Here is an 18,885-nt window from a genome sequence, read left to right on the forward strand (position 1 = left end):
AGAGCCACAGGGAGAGTCGTCTGCATTGTCCATGGCTTTGCAGCAATCCCTCATACTGAGCAAGCATGAAGCGACAGTGGAAAGAAAAAACACCCATTAGCGGGAAGGAAAAACCTCCAGCACAACCAGGCTCAGTGTGAACGGTCATCAGTATGAACGGGATAGCTTTAACCTTTTTATGTGTTTTTTTTTTTTTTTCTCCGTTACAATCAGTTCACAAACTATCAGCATTATTCTTTCCCGTCGTCCATATTTATTTACTCTGAACTCACATTTGATCTTGAGAGGATTCGTCTTATCGTTACGTGTGCTGTCTCTGGGGCTCTGAAAATCGACCGACTGTTTAAAGTTCCGCCGTGTAAACCAGCCTTTACAGAAACTCCAGATTAAATATAAACTTGGAATCCCAATTCTGTTTAAAACAACATTTAAGGTTTTTGCCCCCACCGAGCCTCGGAAAAAAGGAGCCGTTTAAATCAATCATTAAGAGCTCACAAATTAACATGACATTAATTATCATGAGTGTTTGCAAACTACTCACTGGTGCTATATATAATTCAGTTACTGTGCAAATGTTGCCGTCGCGTAAACAAAGCTCTTGTAACGTTCGATCTTATTCATGCTCTTGTTTATCCGTTCATTTGTGGAAATTAGCTGCTAAGAGAAGAGGACCATTGCTTAATTTTATTTTATTTTTGGAGAGACGCAGGCAGCAGCTCTTCGCTTGCCGTCTCCTCTCAGGATGACTGTTTTTGTTTTAATGTGGCACGGAGATGGAGCCTCTCGCCAAGAAATTTGTCAGTGTGATTGAACTCTAATAGAGAAATATTTGTGCTGCCTGTGTACTGTTCATCAAGGTGCCAGGTGAGGCTGAATGAGAGAGAAACGAAATTTGCTGGTTGACATGGAAACAGGGATAGTAAGGGGACAGAGGCCAGATGGAAATGTGGTTTAATTTCCCTCCAGCGCTCGGTAACACTCAGTAATAGGATGTGTTTTTTTCTCTTTTTTTTTTTTCCCGCACAGAATAACATCCAGCAGGTATTCCAAAGACTGCACACTTTGCTTCAGGAGGAATACAGTGGAGAAGACCTTCAAATCATTGCATGTCCATCAATGGAGCAGGTACAGCTCTGTGGGATTAGCACGGCCTTTGGGGGCTTTAGATATATATATATATTTTTATTTTTTATTTTTTTTGAATAATGATGCTGCAGCTTCTAAAAGCGCTTCGAGCCAACTTCAGGGAAAGATACATTTAATAAAGTGCATCAGCTCCGGCACAGCGAGCGCTCATCACTTTTCACGGCTTTATTTCAGATTAACCTGCTGCTGTCTGTGAATAAGTAATGCTCGGCGAATCGATGCACCCTCTCGATGGCGACGTGAAGCCGGAGCTTCAGTCATGACCGGGAGGCTGAGTGGGCGGAATGACCAGGGGAGGAAAAAGAAAGAAAAAAAAAAAAAAACAACAAACCCTGCACCTGTGCTACCTGCTGGGACGGGAGTGCTGGATGGATGTTCGGAAAAGAAAATCCAAAAGCCCAAAGATTTTTTTTTTTTTTCTGCTGGAGGTTCGGCTGCGGTTGAACGCCATGAAAAGTGTGACTTTTCAGGTTCAGCTTGTTGGACGGCAATTAAAGGCTCTTAGGGTTGCTCTTCCTCTTAGAGCGGTGGGTTTTTGATCGCTGTTGCATCTCTTAACACAGGATTGTAAGACGGGATGGGGATTTCAAGATAAGGACGTGATGGGTTTACTAAACAGCTGGCTGGAAAATAATGGCCAGTGAGAGGCACTAACAGTCACATGCCCAGTTCCCTTCTTTGGTTTGGAAGGACAATGCTGCAAAAAATATTTGATTTCTTTACTTTACCATGTAAAAGTCTTTATAAAGTGCTCTGCAGAAGTATTAATACCCTTTAAGCCGTTTCACACGTTGACACGTAGCTACCAGAAGCCTTCATGTTTTGTTGTGGAGGTTTTTATGTGATGAACGACCGGCATAAGGAGAGGCACGACTCTGAGGAAATTCTTTAAAACAAGAATTCACAAAGTGTGGCGTGCATCTGTATTCAGGGACAAGGTCAAGAAGTCTGAACCAGGGTTAAGTTATAAAGTAATATTTGTGGACGTCTCACCGAGCACTGTTCCGTTCATCGAGGTAAATATGATGGCACAGCTGCAGACCTACCGAAGCTAAACTGACAAACCAGGAAAGGAGATCAGTAATCACAGAAGGTAGCCCTGGAGGAGCTTCAAAAATCCACCGCTCGGATGGAGAGTCGGTCAACAGGACAACTATTAGTCGTGCGCTCCAGAAAGCTGTCTTTCTTGAAAGAGTTACAAGAAGAAAGTCATACTCAGAAGCTATACAGTGAACCCAGGAAACTTGTTGAAGAAGGTATTCTGTTCAGATGAGACCAAAATCCAACTTTCTGGCCTGCATGCAAAAATATTCTAAACACTCCATCCCCACCCTGAAATGAGGTGGCGGCAGCGTCTCGCTGTGGGAAATCAGAAATCTGCGTTTGTTCAGCATGAACCGAGAATGTCGATGGGAAGATGGATGGAGATAGATGCTAGAGGCATCACCTTCCAGCAGAGCAGCAACCCTAAACATCTAGCCCCAACAATGATTTAGAACAAAGCAGATCCATGTGTTACGGGATCTGTAGCTTTTAAAGACAAAAGGGACTGGTCACAATGCCCTTGGCTTAGCCTGAACTGCTTCGTACAGAAGAGTGGCTAAAAATGTCGGTTTCTAGATGTGCAAATCTGCTAGAGGCATACCATTGCAGACATACCATGAAGGAAAGGCGCGTTTACAAGGTGAGTCTGGGGGTGCTGGATATAGATGCACGCCACTCTAGCCCTGTGATTTTTTTTTCCTTCCATTTAACAATTGAACAGAACTGCATTGATGTGTTTAAAACTCAGTTTAATGTATTGGGGTTTGTGGCGGTAAGGTGACAAAACGTGAAGAAGGTGAAGGGGTATCAGTCCTTTCTGTAAGGCAACACTTAGTCTCTGTCTGTGTAGCTAAATGATGACCTGAGCGACGGGTGAAGCAGGTCTGACCGGTTTCCTTCTCTAATCAAAGCAAAGGCGGCTGTTTTTCCATGAACCTTCTCACCCAAAAAGTCCATGTGAATGTTTCTGTTGTTCTGTTGCACATTTGTAAAAAAAAAAACAAAAAAAAGAGAGAGAGAGAGAAACTTGCTTTTTTGATACTTTCCTTCTTTTCTAACTTGATTTGTTCAGCATTTACTCTAGCACAAGATAAGACTGCTTTTGAACATGAAGAATGGATGTGTCATCGGTGTACTCGTTGCTTTGGTTTGTCCCATGTAAAATGATTTGTAGAGGTCTTCTATTTATGGACATTCTTATTAAAAAGAAAAAAAAGAGGTTATTAATGTTACTTGGCTTTATTTCTAAAAAGCACTTAGTCGCTAAATTCAAATTCAAGGTGCGCCGCAGCTCGAGTCGCTTCACACAAATTAGAAAATCCTATTGAAGGACATTGTCCGCTTTGGGGGGTCTTCTTGGCAGCGGATTGCCGTTTCACTGGCAGCTGCTGCCTTTCCATCTGCAGGATGAGGCTTTGCTGGAGCTTGACCTTCGGTGGACTGGCGCTCCTTTGATAGGTGACGAGGGACTGGATGTTCTGGAGCAGGGCCTTGATCTCTGCGCTCTTCTGCTTCAGATAAGTCTGAAGCGAGTCAGCCCCTGGCGCTGTTAGGTTTCTGCTTTGATTTGCCTGCAAAAAAGCCAAAAAAAAAAAAGGGGGGGGGGAATGCAAAAGCAGAGGGGGTGATTAAGGTCTGAAATTGGGGCCATTCTACAAGACGCAGTGACTTACTTTCTGTTGAGCCTCTTTGTTGAGCTTTACGGTGTGTTTATGGGAGGCGAAAAGGATGCAGATATCCTCCTGGGATTTGATGTGGACGTTAATGTGAGGGCTTAGGGCGAGGCTGAGTGGCTGGCAGGGTGGAGCACGAATATGATGCTTATTCTCCTGCCAGCTCCAGTGTTTCTTCACATCTCCTGTCTCGCTGAAGGATATGCCTCCCCTTGAAGTAAGATTAACCCTATTAAACGTAAAAAGGGAGTCATTTAAAAAAAAAAAAACCTTACTGACTCATGGAAGTTGATTTATTTATTTTTTCTGCAAATATAATAAAAATATCTTACCAAATGCTGCCGTTCACGTAACAAGTCAGTTCTCTGCTGGTGAAAACCCCCTGAACGCGTGGGTCGTCCTTTTTGTCCTCCAGCACCACCACACAGGAGCAGTCGGGCAATTGTGCCGCCGCCACAAGTATCGCGAGCCTTCCAGATGGATAGCTTTCCAGCCTTGATTAAGGAGATCAAGATCTAGCCGTGTGAAAGCAGTAGTTTATCATCAGGCTTCACGTCAAAGGATACCGCACCTGCCCGGTTCCGTCTGGAAAGATCACAGTGAACGTGCTGCCGTCGTCGTAGCGCTTGACAAGCGGGATGCTCCCCTGTGGGTGCAAGGACAGAACTCTGGCTCAGTCTTGGGTTTGTCTATATTCTATATGCAGATGTGTAAAAAGCCATAGAATGAATGAATTTTTAATTGCAGTTGTGCAGCATAAAGCCAGAAAATTTAGAGAAATCTTATCTCTCAGTACATTCATTGTTTTATAAAAGCCATGTTAAATGTTAGGCATTTACAATCCCCTAACAGTTGTTAGTACAAATGTTTGTCCCCCTAACAATCCTTATAAGATGCCTGTAAATAACAATCAGAATTTCACAGAGTTTCTCATAATCCATGAACTAGTTTCCTTGGGGGCGTAAATATAACACAGGAACCGAGAAGCAATATTTTCCTCAAAAGAGAACGCAAGGCAAGTAGGATGGGAAGGCAGGTAAAAAAAAATAAAAAAATCTGGCTAAATAATTAGTTTTGATTTCAATAAATTAGAAGATTATGGAAAAGTTCAAAATCAATTTTAGTAATTCAGTTTGAAAAGCAAAGTTCATATGGATTTATCACACATTCATGACAGAATAGTTTATTCATCCAGCTGGTATTTTTGATGATTATGTATAAATTCACAGTTTATACAAAAAACTTCCTATGAACAATGAAATTAATTTTCATGAAGCATTCAGAAGTGAATGATGCTTGTCAGGACTTTGACGCAATCAACTGGTTCCCTTATATAGATTGATTGATTTTTGATTTTGTAAAGTGCCTTGAGATGACCTGTTTCATGAATTGGGGCTATATAAATAAAATTTAATTGAAATTAGGAATGTTAGCTTATGAAGGACACAATCATGAAGAAGACTGCTAATTTGACAGCTGTCCAGCTGAAAGTCACTAAAATCCTTAATAAGGACAGTAAAGCAAAAACCGATAATTGCTTCAGAACGTCGGGGGTGTATTGCCACAAGGTTTGAGCTGTGGTTGGAGTCGAGGCTTCAAAAGCAACCATCCCCACTGTTAAGCGTGGTGGAGGATCGGTGGTGCTGTGGGCCTGCTTCCAGGGCCTTCAGAACCTTGTTGAAGTATGTTAAGCGGACGTTTAAAATATAATCTGGTGGGCTCTACCAGAAGACCAAAATTGGGATCGTAATGATCCAACACATGGAACCCCCAAAGGGGAGCTGAAGGCAAAGCATGAATTAGCGAGGACACGGTTCTTAATGATCTAGAAAAATGTGCAGAGAGAAGGGGTCAAAATCTTCACGTTACAACCCAGAGAAATTGTGTAGAAAACTAATTTCTGTTTCTATGGCAAAAGGTACTTTTACACAAAATATAAACCGGGGGTGCCAATATTTGTGGCACTTTTTGTTAAAAATATATTTTTTTTTCTTAACAGAATAATGTTGAATTTTTAAGTTGTTTTTATGTGTGTGTGTGAGATTATGCAATAGCTATGACTGACACATTTATCCAAAGGCTTTTTACACATTTAACAATTTGTACAATGACGGTGTGACAGCACCTTAGGTTTCTCTCTCCACAGTTTGAAAGAGAAGACGCTGTCGCAGTTTATTTCTATTTCAGGGAGCAAAGCCTCTTCCTTGGTGGCCAAAGCATCACCCAAAGGTAGATTAGGTGAGGTGGCATAATCTTGTTTGCGTCCTGTAATGTTGTTAAAGATGTCACAACACGGATGAATTAAAGGCAAGGATGGAAAACCCTTTAATCTGCTTGCAATATGGTCCACAGTGTGTGCAACCTGCTCCAGGGGTCCCATTGTGTGAATCCTCTCTTGACCTCAGCTCGCTCTGCCTGAGGTGAGCCACAGAAAATTGGAATTTAGATACCGACTGGTGTTGAGATTTAATTGAAAAACACGTTTAATCATAGAAGTCGGTAACAGACGAGCAATACTGACCTTTGATCTTCCTTCTTGACTGGCTCTGTATCAGTCGCATGTGTAGTGACTGGTCCACCTTGAGACAAAGCCTCTGAAAAGGTTTCCTTTGCATTTTTGCTGGAGAAAGACTGAGGGGAAAAAAATAAAAATAAAATGCAGATATTGTAAGTGCTGTTTTCATTCAAACTTGCAGAGGCATTGGCCGGTTAGGACCTCCTTCTGGTCTGGTTGGACAACAGGAACTAATGTTTAGGTCACGTTTAGGACAGGTTTTAACATGAACCAGCAAACCTTGAAAATTTGCTGTTAAGCTAACAGTCATAATTGTAAACTAATATCTGCTACTTGAGCCATGTTGGAAGCATATTTTCTGCACAACATAACTGTTTTTGAATAGACCGATGAGTTAAAAACCCTATTTTTGTGATGTCAAATCTGGGGAGGACGTAATGCCCATGTAGAGCGTTTTTCCAGATAGTTGCAAATTGGAAAACCAGTGAGATGTACAAGTTGCTGTGCGGCTAACTGCTAGTAGCACCAAAGTGTGTCGATGCCACACTCACTCCACAATATGCATTTAAACATACAACAGCAGCGCATGTACTGTGTGTCATGTTTCAGATGTGTGGCCGCCATATTGGATATTCAGGGCTGCTGGTTGAACTCGTTTTCCGGGCTGTAGGTTAGACTTCAACACTTGTTCCCCTCGGAGCACAAAAAGAGCGTGCCCCTGAACGTCTGAATACTTGTGCATTAAAAGTCCTTCATGACCTCCTGGTTAACGGCAGTGGCAACTGGTGATCAGAAATTGGAGTTAGGAGGCGCACATAGAGATTGGAGATTACAGCAACGCAGTAAACGACTTAAAAATAAATCCATTAACGGTCATTTGCCTGCTGCCGGATTTTTAAGTCTAGTAGGTCTGGTCTAAATTCCTTTATCTGCTTTTTCCTCCTGCAAAAGCCTTGTGAAATTATTATTTCGTAAAAAAATTACAATTTTATTTCGCTGCCATTTTTTTCCTATCCTGTTGTTGTTGCTGTCTGACTGCCCTTTGCATTCAAATGTATGAGTGACACTTCCACTAGCGAAGCTAATTAGCTGCCAGGGGTAGGACTTCACGTATCATGAATTAATGCGATTGGATGGAGAATGACACAAAAAGCGCTGCCGTGATTTTATTGACTTTTTATTTTGTAATTTATGTTTACTGCCTACCGCCCCCTTCAAAATCTACAATCATCAAAATCTACAATTTTGATGGGGGCGGCACCCGAGCGCCCCCTACTGACAAGCTTGACGCCACTAACAGGCTAAACGTGCTGGTCATGTTTCATTTTGAATGTTGAATAAAATCTATGAACATTTTAAATCCGTTTGTATTCTAATGTGACAATACTTTTGTTTTGTTGCTGATTAAGCTTCATGCTTTGGTAACAGCTTCAGTTAGCACGTTCCAAACTTTCGGACGTGTGCGCCAAAGTTAAAAGTATTCACGGCTGACAATGAATGAAATTTAACTTTGAGTAAAAAAAACTGAATAATTTTAACATGATTTTTTTTTCTTGCTTAACCATAGATTAATTATGGAGTGTTGTAATAAAACAAAAAAGTAGCCAGTTGTTTGCAGAAATGGGACCTGTACATGTTTGGCTGATTTGCAACTTCAAAAGGGTCTCACACATTTGCCTTATTAACAGAATTCCCCAAGTCAGACCCAAAGGTCAAGTATTTTGTAATTATGGTCAAAGTCTTGTCTTTAAAAAAAAGTCTCTGTGAGAGCTTATTTTTGCTTTCTTAGAGTCAGAGCCATGTTAATTTTAAGATGCATCTAGTTAGTTTGATTAAATTCATACCCAAAAATCCAGTCCATGAAGGAGACCTGTTCTGATTGCAGTTATATGTGTAGCTGTGTTTTAATTTATTCTGGTCCGTATTTATTACTCGTCCTGGAATACCTGAACTCTGGAGATCTAAATGTGCCAACTCATGAATAAAATACAGTATAAATTCTCAAATAGCCGTCTGAGTTCTGGACTGTGAGGCTGTTCCTGGGCTCAGTTTGACCTAAATACTAAAACTAGGCTCATTGACAATCTCAGCAGTGATAATGAAAGGCTTTTTTTTTTTTTCTTTTACCTTACACCCCATTTCAGCTTAAAGTGGAGCTGACGGTGAAAGGAATGTCGTTAATTTAGCCCATATTTGGGCCTAAAATAGACTGTGAAACAAAAACGTATGCAGTATGGAGCCAGCATCTGTCCTTTCTAACTATAAACGTGCAGGTAATTTAATTTAAAGTCCACATTTCACCTTTGTGAAGGTGATATTGGAGGAAATGGAAGAGATCTTTAAAGTCTGTCTGGTCCATCCTCTGCTGACTTTTTGAAACATTTCAGGATGGAGCAAGTAATTGACTAACTGACATTCCCCTCCCCTGGAGCTGTGGTGCAAAATGTTAAGAGGTTCGAAAGAGCAGGTCTGGGGATTTTAGAGATTCTACTCATTCCTTGTTGAAAAGCCTTGCAATAACATATATTCTGGTGCATATTTTTTATTGATTTAGTGAATCCTAAGCCGGTGTCTGTCTGGAAAGAATTTCACCAAGGGTAACGACAATAAAAAGATTCTTGATTCTTAATTTCATCTATCTATTTGAATGGGTAAAAAAATACAGTTAGGTGTTTTTGTTTTAAAACTCAATTCAACCCTAAGCTGCTCCTGTTTAATTTTTCCCCCTTTAACGTGAGTGTCCCTCCCTATTGACTGTGGACTGATTTGCACCTTCATTCTCACCTCTTTTGGGTCGACACGGCTGGCTGTAGGACCGCTGGTCACTGGAGGTTTCTTTAGCGGCTGGCTTCTCTTTGGGCAAATGTTCAACGCAGCGTGCAGCGAATGCGCTGATCCGCTTGAAGCTGGAATCTAAAAACATCAAATATCCTCACGTTCGTTTTCAACTCGCTGAGTATTAATACCCTTTATTTTGCTTTTGACATTATATCACATTTGGCGCCAAACTTTAGTTTGTTCTACTGGAATTTTATGTGACAGAACGATAAAAGTTGCACATGATCTAGACGTGATTTAACTTTTTTTTTTTTTTTTTTTTTTCACAAATTAAAATCTAAAATATGTTGCATATGGATTCAGTCCCTCCAGGTCAAAACTTTGCTGTACTACCTTTCTCGGCCATGGGGGCATGTCTATTAGCTGGTAGACTAAATTTTTTTGTCCATTTTTGTGTACAAAATCGCTCCAGCTTAGTCACTATACAGCCCTTTCTAAGTATTGCCCCAGATTATCTATTGGATTTAGATCTGGAGTTTGACTGGTACCTCCTAGCACATTGAACCTGGTCTTTAATGTGGGGGTTGTGAACCCTAGAGGGATCGCAGAGGTACTGCTGGGATGTGGGGTGTGGGGGTCTCTGTCCTGGCCCTCCACCCCCAGGCTTGTTTCCCTACTCTGTTATTTATGGTTACTGTATTTTTCAGACCATAAGGCACACCGTAGTATCAGGCACACAGGGAATTAACGTGCCGTTGTGCGTCTTTGTTCACATACTGTATGAGGCGCATCATCGATTTTAGAAGAGTTAAGGATTTTAAGTGTGCCTTATAGTCCGAGAAATACGGTACATGAAAAATAGGATAACTGGTGACAGATAATGAATAGCATATTCTTTTTAATTCACATTTTAAGTTATTTGTATAATTAAATGTATATTTAGTCTGTTTTTTTACAATATTAATTTTTAGCCAAAGTCATGAATTCTACATTTCTTTTTTTTTTTCTTCCAGAAGTGTGAACGTCTCACTTTCTTTTTGTATAAATGTAAGAGCTGATAAAGATGTAGACTTTAGTTGCTTACGCTCAGTCCTCATGTAAAGGAAGGAGCTACATCCCCTGCATCAGGCATGAGGAATATTATGTTCTGACCCAAAGTCTGACTGATGATGGCTGATTCTTGCTCTTTTATCTCTCCCTTCCTTCATTTTGTAGCAGTGGTATCAAAATGTCAATTTTATGATCTTTCCCATCGTGTTTGCCTCAACACATGCCGCTCTATCATGCAAATCATATCGATTTTTGAAGATTTAAGGATTTTAAGTGTGCCTTATAGTCCGAGAAATACGGTACATGAAAAATAGGATAACTGGTGACAGATAATGAATAGCATATTCTTTTTATTCACATTTTAAGTTAATTGTTTAATTAAATGTATATTTAGTCTTTTTTTTTTTTTTTTTACAATATTAATTTTTAGCCAGTCATGAATTCTACATTTCTTTTTTGTCCAGAAGTGTGAACGTCTCACTTTGTTTTTGTATAAATGTAAGAGCTGATAAAGATGTAGACTTTAGTTGCTTACGCTCAGTCCTCATGTAAAGGAAGGAGCTGCATCCCCTGCATCAGGCATGAGGAATATTATGTTCTGACCCAAAGTCTGACTGATGATGGCTGATTCTTGCTCTTTTATTTCTCCCTTCCTTCATTTCGTGGCAGTGGTACCAAAATGTCAATTTTATGATCTTTTCCATCGTGTTTGCCTCAACACATGCCGCTCTATCATGCAAATCATCACCGAATGTTATTTGAATCTGTTGACTCCACTTTTCATTCGGTGGCAGTGCTTTTCGCAGATTTGTAATGGAGAGTGAGAAGCTGCTCCACAAGCTCATTGTATCCCGATGCTTCACCATCAGCATGACAAAGAACTTCTAGTGTTCACCTTTTTCTCTCCAGACAAATAATTTTCCAGAAGCTGTCTTACTCGCAGATATCTTTTCAGCTCTGCCCACAAATCTTCTATTGGATTAAAATCCTAAACCCACTTTTTAACCTGGTTTGGCATATTCTTGGGGTCTGTGTTCAATTGTTGGTGCCCAGGCTTTAGCTTTGGAGATGGTGTGACTCTTTACTAATGAGGCTAATTCTGAAGGCAGCATCGATTGGACTTAATTTTACTTAGGGGTGTTAGTGTTAAAAGGGCCAAAATCAAATGCAAGACACAATTTTTGAAGGTTGCTGACCCATGGTTCATGTTCCTACAACTTAACAATTTTGCACAACTTGGTTTATGACATGAATACGCAATAAAATAAGAATAAGTTTTTGATTGTAATATCCCAAAATGAGGTAAAATTAAAGGGTATAAATACTTTTGCAAGGCAGCGTGTTACTATGTAATTGTAAATCGGGTATTAAAAATCTAATTCAGCGTCTTCCAGTTCTTTTGTTGAAGAATAAGTGATGAAAGGCATAATTTGTCACAAAACAAATCTGAATTAATTGCCTGTTCCGTAAATGGATTCATATTTCAACCAGAAGAGAAAAATGAGGAGTTTATGAGTGACATTTTCTTCTATACCTTGTCAAGATTAGTTAAGGTCTCTTCTGTTCCTTCTTGGCAGGCTGTAGGAGCGTGGGGAGTTTCCTTGCTGTGCAAATCCAACATTTCATTATCTGGGGATATCTTCAGCTCAGGCTCCATGTTTTTAAGAACCCTCTGAAGTGAAAGGGAAAAAAAAAACAAAGACTCTTCATAATTTATTAAATTCTTTGAGGTCTTTAACTCGAGCTTCATGAATAAATCAGAACTGCGGAACTCCTTGTCTCTGGATACCATGTCATATCAGCTTTCAAAACATAGAACTTACAATGTGACAAGGCTGTGAAAACTCAAGTTCAGTTTCACTTTGGCAAAAGGAAGAAATGTCTCTAAAACACACGCAAACATTTCAGATATGGTAATTATGGCACAGGTTTTCCCCCCTTCTTTTCTATAGGCTCTCTACAAAGTTTTCTTCACTCGTTGGCTTAATGAGAGTCCGTGTCAGAGAAACCGTCTCCTGCTCAGGATGTCCAAGCAAATCTTTGACTCTGTCAGAGACATTTGCAGGGAGGCATATTTTACAAATCAGAATACCTCATTGTCGGCTCGCTGCTCCGAACTGTCATCACAACGTGGCTCTCCAGTCATTGTCTCAGTGGTCAAACTCCTCTGAAGTGGAGCATTTGGGGTTTTAAATGCTGCAGATAGAAAAGAATACTAATCATCTATTAAAATAAAGAAAAAAAAGTTATGTCCATTTGCTGGATGAGATTTATAAAACAAAGATTTCAAGAAAAGGTCACCTTCACAGTGCTCATCATCGTGTCTCCAGTCCGTCTGTGTGCCAACGCTGAATCTGGTGACAAGCCTCCCCTCAAATGTTTGGATTGTGAGAATCTCTGATGAGCTTTCCCTGGAACCAGTTCTTCAGCATCTCATTTATAAGTCCAAAACTGCTTGTAGCAGAACTCAAGCACCCATCCAACATAAAGCTGTGCAGTATGAGTTGCTTTCTCCGTTCAATTAAATTAAGGTGATTTGTTTAATAGTGAGAATGTATCTGTGTGCAATACTTAAGATTGAAGACAGGTATTTATTTAAATTGTATAAAAAGACATGCAACCTTTTTCAAATCAGACCAAATATTTCCCATTTTGGGTCTCTTAGTCTATTATTAATTTAATGAGCACCATAATATTTAGATATTTTCTTTCCTCAAGTATAGATGTTTATATACGCTGAGATTACTAAGCTTTCCAACTGCTTGCAAAAGGTCTGACGATGATGTCATGGCTTTGTAAGCTTCTTGTGGGTTAATTGGCCACATTTGAGTTAATTGGAGCACAAACCTGTGTAAGTATTTTTAAGGCAATCATGGGTATCAGGCAAGATGTCAGGAAAAGAGCTGTGGACTATTGCAATTTTGGTTCATCTTTGGGTGAAATTTCCAGATGCCTGAGGGTACCATAGTCATCTGATCAAACAATTATATGCCAGCATAAAGACTATGAGGATGTCTGACCATTTTACCATTCAGGATGGAGATAGTTCCTGTGTCTAAGAGATGAACGTATCCGTATGAAACCCAGAACAAAAGCAAAAGACTTTAAGATGCTGACCGAAGCTGGTGAGACAGTGTCGTTATACACAATAATACAAGTCTTGTTTTAGAAGCCATGAAAGAAGCCATTACTCCAAAAGCATCATAGAAGAGCCAGATTGCAGTTTACAAATGTTCTTAAGCCATAATGATCACTATTACTACTGGAGGGGACGTTTTCAAGCCTCAGATGTACAGTGGTTGTCAGTGTCTGTGTGTGTGTGTGTGTGTTATGCTTGCAGGTGCTGCACTTAACAAAAACAGAGGCCATCACAAGGGAATCAAAGCTTGGGTACAAATCGGTCAGATGACAGAGACCGTAAGAATCCCACTAAATAACTTATAAAGCAGCTTACGTTGAAAAATGTCAGTGTTTTTGAAGAATACATCTCAAAGTCCGCATCTTAATCTTATAGAAAGTTTTTGGGCAGAGCTGAAAGAGTGTGAGCAAGGAATCCTTACACATCGGACTCCATTACACCAGTTCTGTCAAGAGGAATGGGCCAAAATTCAGATAAACTATTGTGGAAAGCTTGTAGTTACCCAACATATTTGAACACATACTGCTCAAACGGGAAGTCTCCTGAATAATATGAAAACGTATGTAAACGTTTAAATTTGAAAAGGGTTTTAATAACTCTCTGGCTATTAGCAAATATTTTAGTGATCCTAAATGACGCAAAACAGAAAATGTTTATTGTTATTTAATACGAGAAAGTGAGGAAAATACGGTTATGTGTCCTTTTCGTCTATGTAAATGTTTTAATTACATATACAGTATATCATAGATAACATTTCACACAATCCTTGCTTCATTGCAAAGTAAATCAATTTAAGCTAAGCCTCATTATATGTGAACTGACCTTCCTGAGTTTAGCTGCATAGTGTCTCCTGTGCATCAAGATTTGGGTCACTTCTCTCCAGACGTCTGTTTGTTTACAGGTCCAGGATTTGTTTTTGTCTCCATCTCAGTTGCTTTGCCTGGCGAGTCGGGTGTTTGCATCATTTCTCTGATAGTCTTGACTCATTGTCAAGCAGGGGTGAGCAGAGAAACCACAAAAAGTTGCATCAGGCACAATGTGGTCAAATAAAAACAGCCTGTTTTGCCCTCCAGTGTAACTTAGCAACCAGAGAACAAGAAAGGAGCAGACACAAAGAAAAATACACAAAGAGATTCCTTAAAATCTTCTTTTACTTGAAATCTCATCATCCTGTCCTGGTTTACATTTGCACCAGTGCTGTATTGAAGCTTAATGTAGGTGTATAGACATGTAGAATAAAATGGTTTTCGGTTCTTTGAAGGTTTTATTTTCTTTACTCGTTATGTTCTGGTCGGGTTTACAATTGAAAGAAAGATTCTTAGGTTTCTGCCATCGGTAGTGTAGCACTAATCTGTTTTCTCACATTTCCCTTATGTGTATTAAAAGTCTCTAAAGAGGACTGTACCAACTTGAAACCTGCTGTTATTTTAAACCAATTATTTGGTTTATAATAAAAACATTGATTTGTGAAATATTTTTACTGCTGTTACAAAATAATATAAATCAGGAATATATCATGTTATAATATATCAAGTTCTTATTATTTAACATCCAAAACACTAATTAGGGCTTGAGTCTACTCTAAAAATAAATAAAATGACATGTTGGGAAGCTCTCACACACACACACACACACACACATAATAAATATATATATATATATATATATATATATATATATATATATATATATATATATATATATATATATATAGATAGATAGATAGATAGATAGATAGATAGATAGATAGATAGATATACATATCTATATCAAATTTAGAGTTTTTGTTTTTAAAAAAATGAGTGGCAATTCAACTCGCTGGAATTTTTTTGTTTAGCATAATAAAAACCTAAAATTGCATGCAAAGTAAAATGAATAGTAGAGAACATACTCCACTGTTCAGATTGGGCAGGCAAAGTATGTTTTATCATGTGATGTCACTGCCGATATTTGGTATTTGTGAGGCGTTTCATCACCTGGCTCAAAGTGCAATAAAGTAAGACACATATTTTATGGTAACTTATTTTTTCCCAACCTCACAAATATTAAATGTGTTTAGTTTTCATATGTTTGCTTGTTTGTTTTGTGGTGGAGAAAATATGTGGGACAATACCTTTCAAGTGCTGCCTATAGAAGAAAACAGAACCCCCTCGTATTCGCAGAATCCCAAAACTAGTGTTCTTTCTTTTTGATTTTGAGTTTAATGTTTTAGACATGAAACGATATAAAAAAAATAACTAAGTGGAAATCCTACTAATCTGTTTTGACTAGTAAAAACAAAAACTTGCTGGTATTTCGGATTAATATTTTTTAATTAACAACAAACATCAAATTAACACTTTTATTTCGTTTTTTAAAATATCTGATTTGGACTTCCAATTTTTAAAACATGCACAGACCCTAACCTTTGTAACTGTTTCTTTAAAGTATTGGTAGATAACTTTTACAAGCAGCTTCACTGTCCTTATGAGCTATAACAGCTTAAAATATGCAGCCTCGGGTTTTGCAGCATGTAAAAAGTTGTTGAATTGGAGACTTCAAATCCAATGCTAACTTCAGTGTTGAATTTGCCTCCTGAAATCAACGAGCGTTGACCAGATGAATTATTGTTTAGCAGGATTTCCTCTGTCGCAAGGACGAATAGAACACTGGCCAGGGCAAAAAATATTAATTATTAATTGGTTTAACAAAAGCTTATAACTTTGAATGCTTCAGATCAGACCCATCTTTGTGGGTATATTGTCGCTTCTAAGTTTCACAACAACCAAAAGTCACATTGTTTATACCTATCAATTAACTTGGCTCGTTAAATGTAAACAGAATTAGAGTCTGCCTTTTTTGCTGAAAGTTAGTGGTAATTTCCATCCTCTACTTTCTGAGACTTGCGAAAACAGAGATTATATGTATCGCTATTTTGAATCAAAGAAAAATCACCCTTGCTTTTCACAGTTTGGATTTTTATCATGTACGCCATTCTTCCATTTTGTAACATTATTGTCTTATCTATGTGTCATTTTCTTAATGGTAGTAGCTGAACAGAAAGTTAGATAAAATTGTGAAAGATTTTGACAACCCCCTTTTTATCAGCAAAGACATTTTCGTCCACACAACTGTTGCTCACAATATTTTCTCTTTTCCAGACCTTTTCCAGTTTCAGAAGATGTCAGGCATTATTTTTAAAACAAGAAAACTTTGAAAGATTGTAAGAGGTTAGTTTTCCAATGCACAGGCCAGACTGAACATTGAAGAAAATGGTTTTATATTTTTTAACAGCAATTCAAATAATGCACTTAAGTTTTCAGAAGATTTTTCACTTTAGGTTCATCTTTGTTTAATAAATCATGACGTGGTTTGTGGGTTTTGTACACTTGAGGATTTTTTTTACATGCAAACCCTTGAACTGATCGAAGCTGTCTTTTTTTTTTTTTTTTTTGACCATTACTGCATATGCTCACCATCAGTATTTGCGTGAACTGAATTATTTAAAGGTTCTGGGAAGAACTCTAATTAGCAATCTTTTGGTGGATCACGTAAAAGATTAATTTGCAAAACCAGTTATGTTCTGTCAAACTGGTCCTACGTCGACTGAATGAGATATCACTAGTGTTTTACCTTTTTCATCTTAAATTGCTGTTTAATTAAAGGATAAAGGGCCTTTTTTTAAATCAAGTACTTTTAAATCAAGCATCTTATTTCTTGTAAAGTCATAAAATTTACAATTCATATGTGTTTTTAGTGGTTTCCTTTTAAATGAGTTATTCACACATAACCTAGACAATATAAATAATGTATAAATCAAAATCACACTACAATTGGTTTAAGGCTGATCTTTTAAAATCTTAATTCATCAGCATCAATTTGCAGGAATCTTTAGTAACAATATAATCACTAATTGAGACAGAAAACTGAGAGCTACACCACAGCATCAATTACATGATGTTAATAACACATCTTATTTATCAAAAGAATCATATCTAGTTTTAATTTAACTCAGATGAAAAACATAGACATTGCTCATTATTGGAATGTCTTCTTAAAAGCAGGATAACAGTGAAATACTAATAGAGAAAAGGACATTAAACATGTGAGTTATCACGCAGAGAAAATGAAAAATAACTATTCATGGTCATGTCTGCAATGATTTCTTTAGTGGTAAAATGGCAACAGATTGAAGGCTAACCACCATTGAACATCCTTTCTTCATTCAAAGCTTTTTACAGTTCTCTAATGTATGGATATTAACATGTTCAGTTTGTGTCTTATATTGTTTTATTCTCTAAATTAATTTGAAATTTGCTTCAGAAACTGAACAGCACGGTGTAAAAATGAATCCACCGGACTGCAGTTGAGAGCTGCTTGCATTATAAGTCTTTATATTGTCAGTTGGTGCAACCATATGCAAGCATGGCAGATGTAAATGCACATAGCAGATGTAAATGCACATAATTTTATGTCAGAAAACCAATGATGTCTGCAATACTTTGATGCTTGTCAATTGTGGGAGTCCATAGACAGCTTGTCTGCAGTTTTCCTTGTGTCTAGAAGTGGTATAAATGAATTGTATTCAAGGAAATGACAGCTGACATATGTAGCAGTTTCACTCAACAAAAATAAATAAGCAAAATTTAAAGCAACAGCAAATAACACTTTATTATTTTAAAGGGGATATATTGTGCTTCCTTTTAAATATTTAGAATAGGTCTATGAGCTATACAAAACATGTCCATTAAATCTTTAGCACAAAATTATTCTCAGATCATAAGATTTCACCTTTATAGTTTCACCTATTTTGAGCTTCTTTCAGAATGAACTGCTTTTAGGGCTCTGTCAATTTTATGCAAATAAGCGGTAGCTGACTTCGACCCCCAACTCAATGTTTATACTCGCACTTTATAGATGTGGAAACCCTGAGTCAGACCCAGAAGCTGAGGAAGTGAAGCCTCCTGCAAATCCAGCAAAGATACAGCAACAGTTTTTGAATGATAAGCTGCCTATTACTACAGGGAAGAGCTGGGTTGGAAGCCATCTTTCTGCAGTGTCAAACTAGCCTGTTTTATCTTCTCAATTGCCTAGACATTCATGTCTGTTAAATATCTGTTGCAATGAATGATTCGGATGAATGATTCGGATGCCTTGCTGTCAGAGATGGAGACACAAATGGCTTGAAAAATAGATGGTGCTAAACAGAAAGGGAATGGACTGTACCGAGACAAGTTAGACCCTGTTCCAAAGTTTTGCTAATTTAAGAAAGTCTCTAGAATCAGTGGGATTGCTTCATATGAGCATGATAACTGGACAAAGAATTTACATGACCTGCTGCTGCCATCCACCGTCATTCTCCGACGCTGAGCTTGTTTCCTATATCGTCATTGAGTTAGCTTTTATGCCAGCGATTAATTCAGAAATGTTACATCTTTAAAGGCTCATGGACAAAGCAACTTTGGGTGGGTCCAGGATCTCCAATTTTTTTCTTCTTTAATGGAAAACTCATCTATATATATATATATATATATATATATATATATATATATATATATATA

At 38.2% G+C, this 18,885-nt stretch overlaps 2 protein-coding genes and 1 long non-coding RNA gene across 4 annotated transcripts in view; 2 read left to right on the forward strand and 1 right to left on the reverse strand.

Annotated features, from left to right (window-relative positions):
- The window catches only part of LOC105933603 (conserved oligomeric Golgi complex subunit 3), a 29,063-nt gene extending 25,650 nt beyond the window's left edge, over positions 1-3,413 (forward strand). Inside the window, 2 exon segments of the mRNA XM_012873203.3 lie at positions 1,027-1,125; positions 1,321-3,413. Coding sequence (XP_012728657.2) covers positions 1,027-1,125; positions 1,321-1,350 — 129 coding nt within the window. The 3' untranslated portion in view covers positions 1,351-3,413.
- LOC105933613 (glutamate-rich protein 6-like) lies at positions 3,181-14,357 on the reverse strand. 2 transcript variants are annotated; one of them, XM_036129423.1, is made up of 12 exons: positions 14,168-14,357; positions 12,508-12,629; positions 12,299-12,402; positions 11,741-11,878; positions 9,163-9,291; positions 6,385-6,494; positions 6,226-6,278; positions 5,989-6,128; positions 4,430-4,509; positions 4,196-4,348; positions 3,864-4,092; positions 3,181-3,761 (listed from the first exon to the last, which is right to left on the reverse strand). In XM_036129423.1, exons 1-12 carry the CDS (start codon positions 14,185-14,187, stop codon positions 3,447-3,449), a joined length of 1,593 nt encoding a protein of 530 aa, XP_035985316.1. In that variant the 5' UTR covers positions 14,188-14,357; the 3' UTR covers positions 3,181-3,446. The 2 variants fall into 2 exon arrangements, with proteins under 2 accessions (XP_035985316.1, XP_035985317.1); XM_036129424.1 differs by having other exon boundaries at positions 12,508-12,617; positions 14,168-14,355.
- A 131-nt stretch (positions 14,358-14,488) lies between these two features.
- Positions 14,489-15,410, forward strand: LOC118558861. Its single transcript, XR_004928532.1, has 2 exons — positions 14,489-14,878; positions 15,249-15,410. It is a non-coding gene; the product is annotated as an uncharacterized LOC118558861 (long non-coding RNA).
- Positions 15,411-18,885: the final 3,475 nt, after the last annotated feature.

The sequence above is a fragment of the Fundulus heteroclitus genome, unplaced genomic scaffold (assembly GCF_011125445.2).
Source record: "Fundulus heteroclitus isolate FHET01 unplaced genomic scaffold, MU-UCD_Fhet_4.1 scaffold_168, whole genome shotgun sequence".
In the NCBI taxonomy this organism is placed as follows: domain Eukaryota; kingdom Metazoa; phylum Chordata; class Actinopteri; order Cyprinodontiformes; family Fundulidae; genus Fundulus; species Fundulus heteroclitus.

Bases quoted from the DNA above. Each gene is read 5' to 3' on its own strand.
- LOC105933613 (XM_036129423.1), bottom strand. From the start codon at position 14,187: ATGCAGCTAAACTCAGGAAG. The intron at 12,630-14,167 runs GTCAGTTCACAT...GAGATGCTGAAG, and splicing joins ATGCAGCTAAACTCAGGAAG to AACTGGTTCCAGGGAAAGCT. The intron at 11,879-12,298 runs GTATTCTGATTT...CTTTCACTTCAG, and splicing joins AGCAGCGAGCCGACAATGAG to AGGGTTCTTAAAAACATGGA.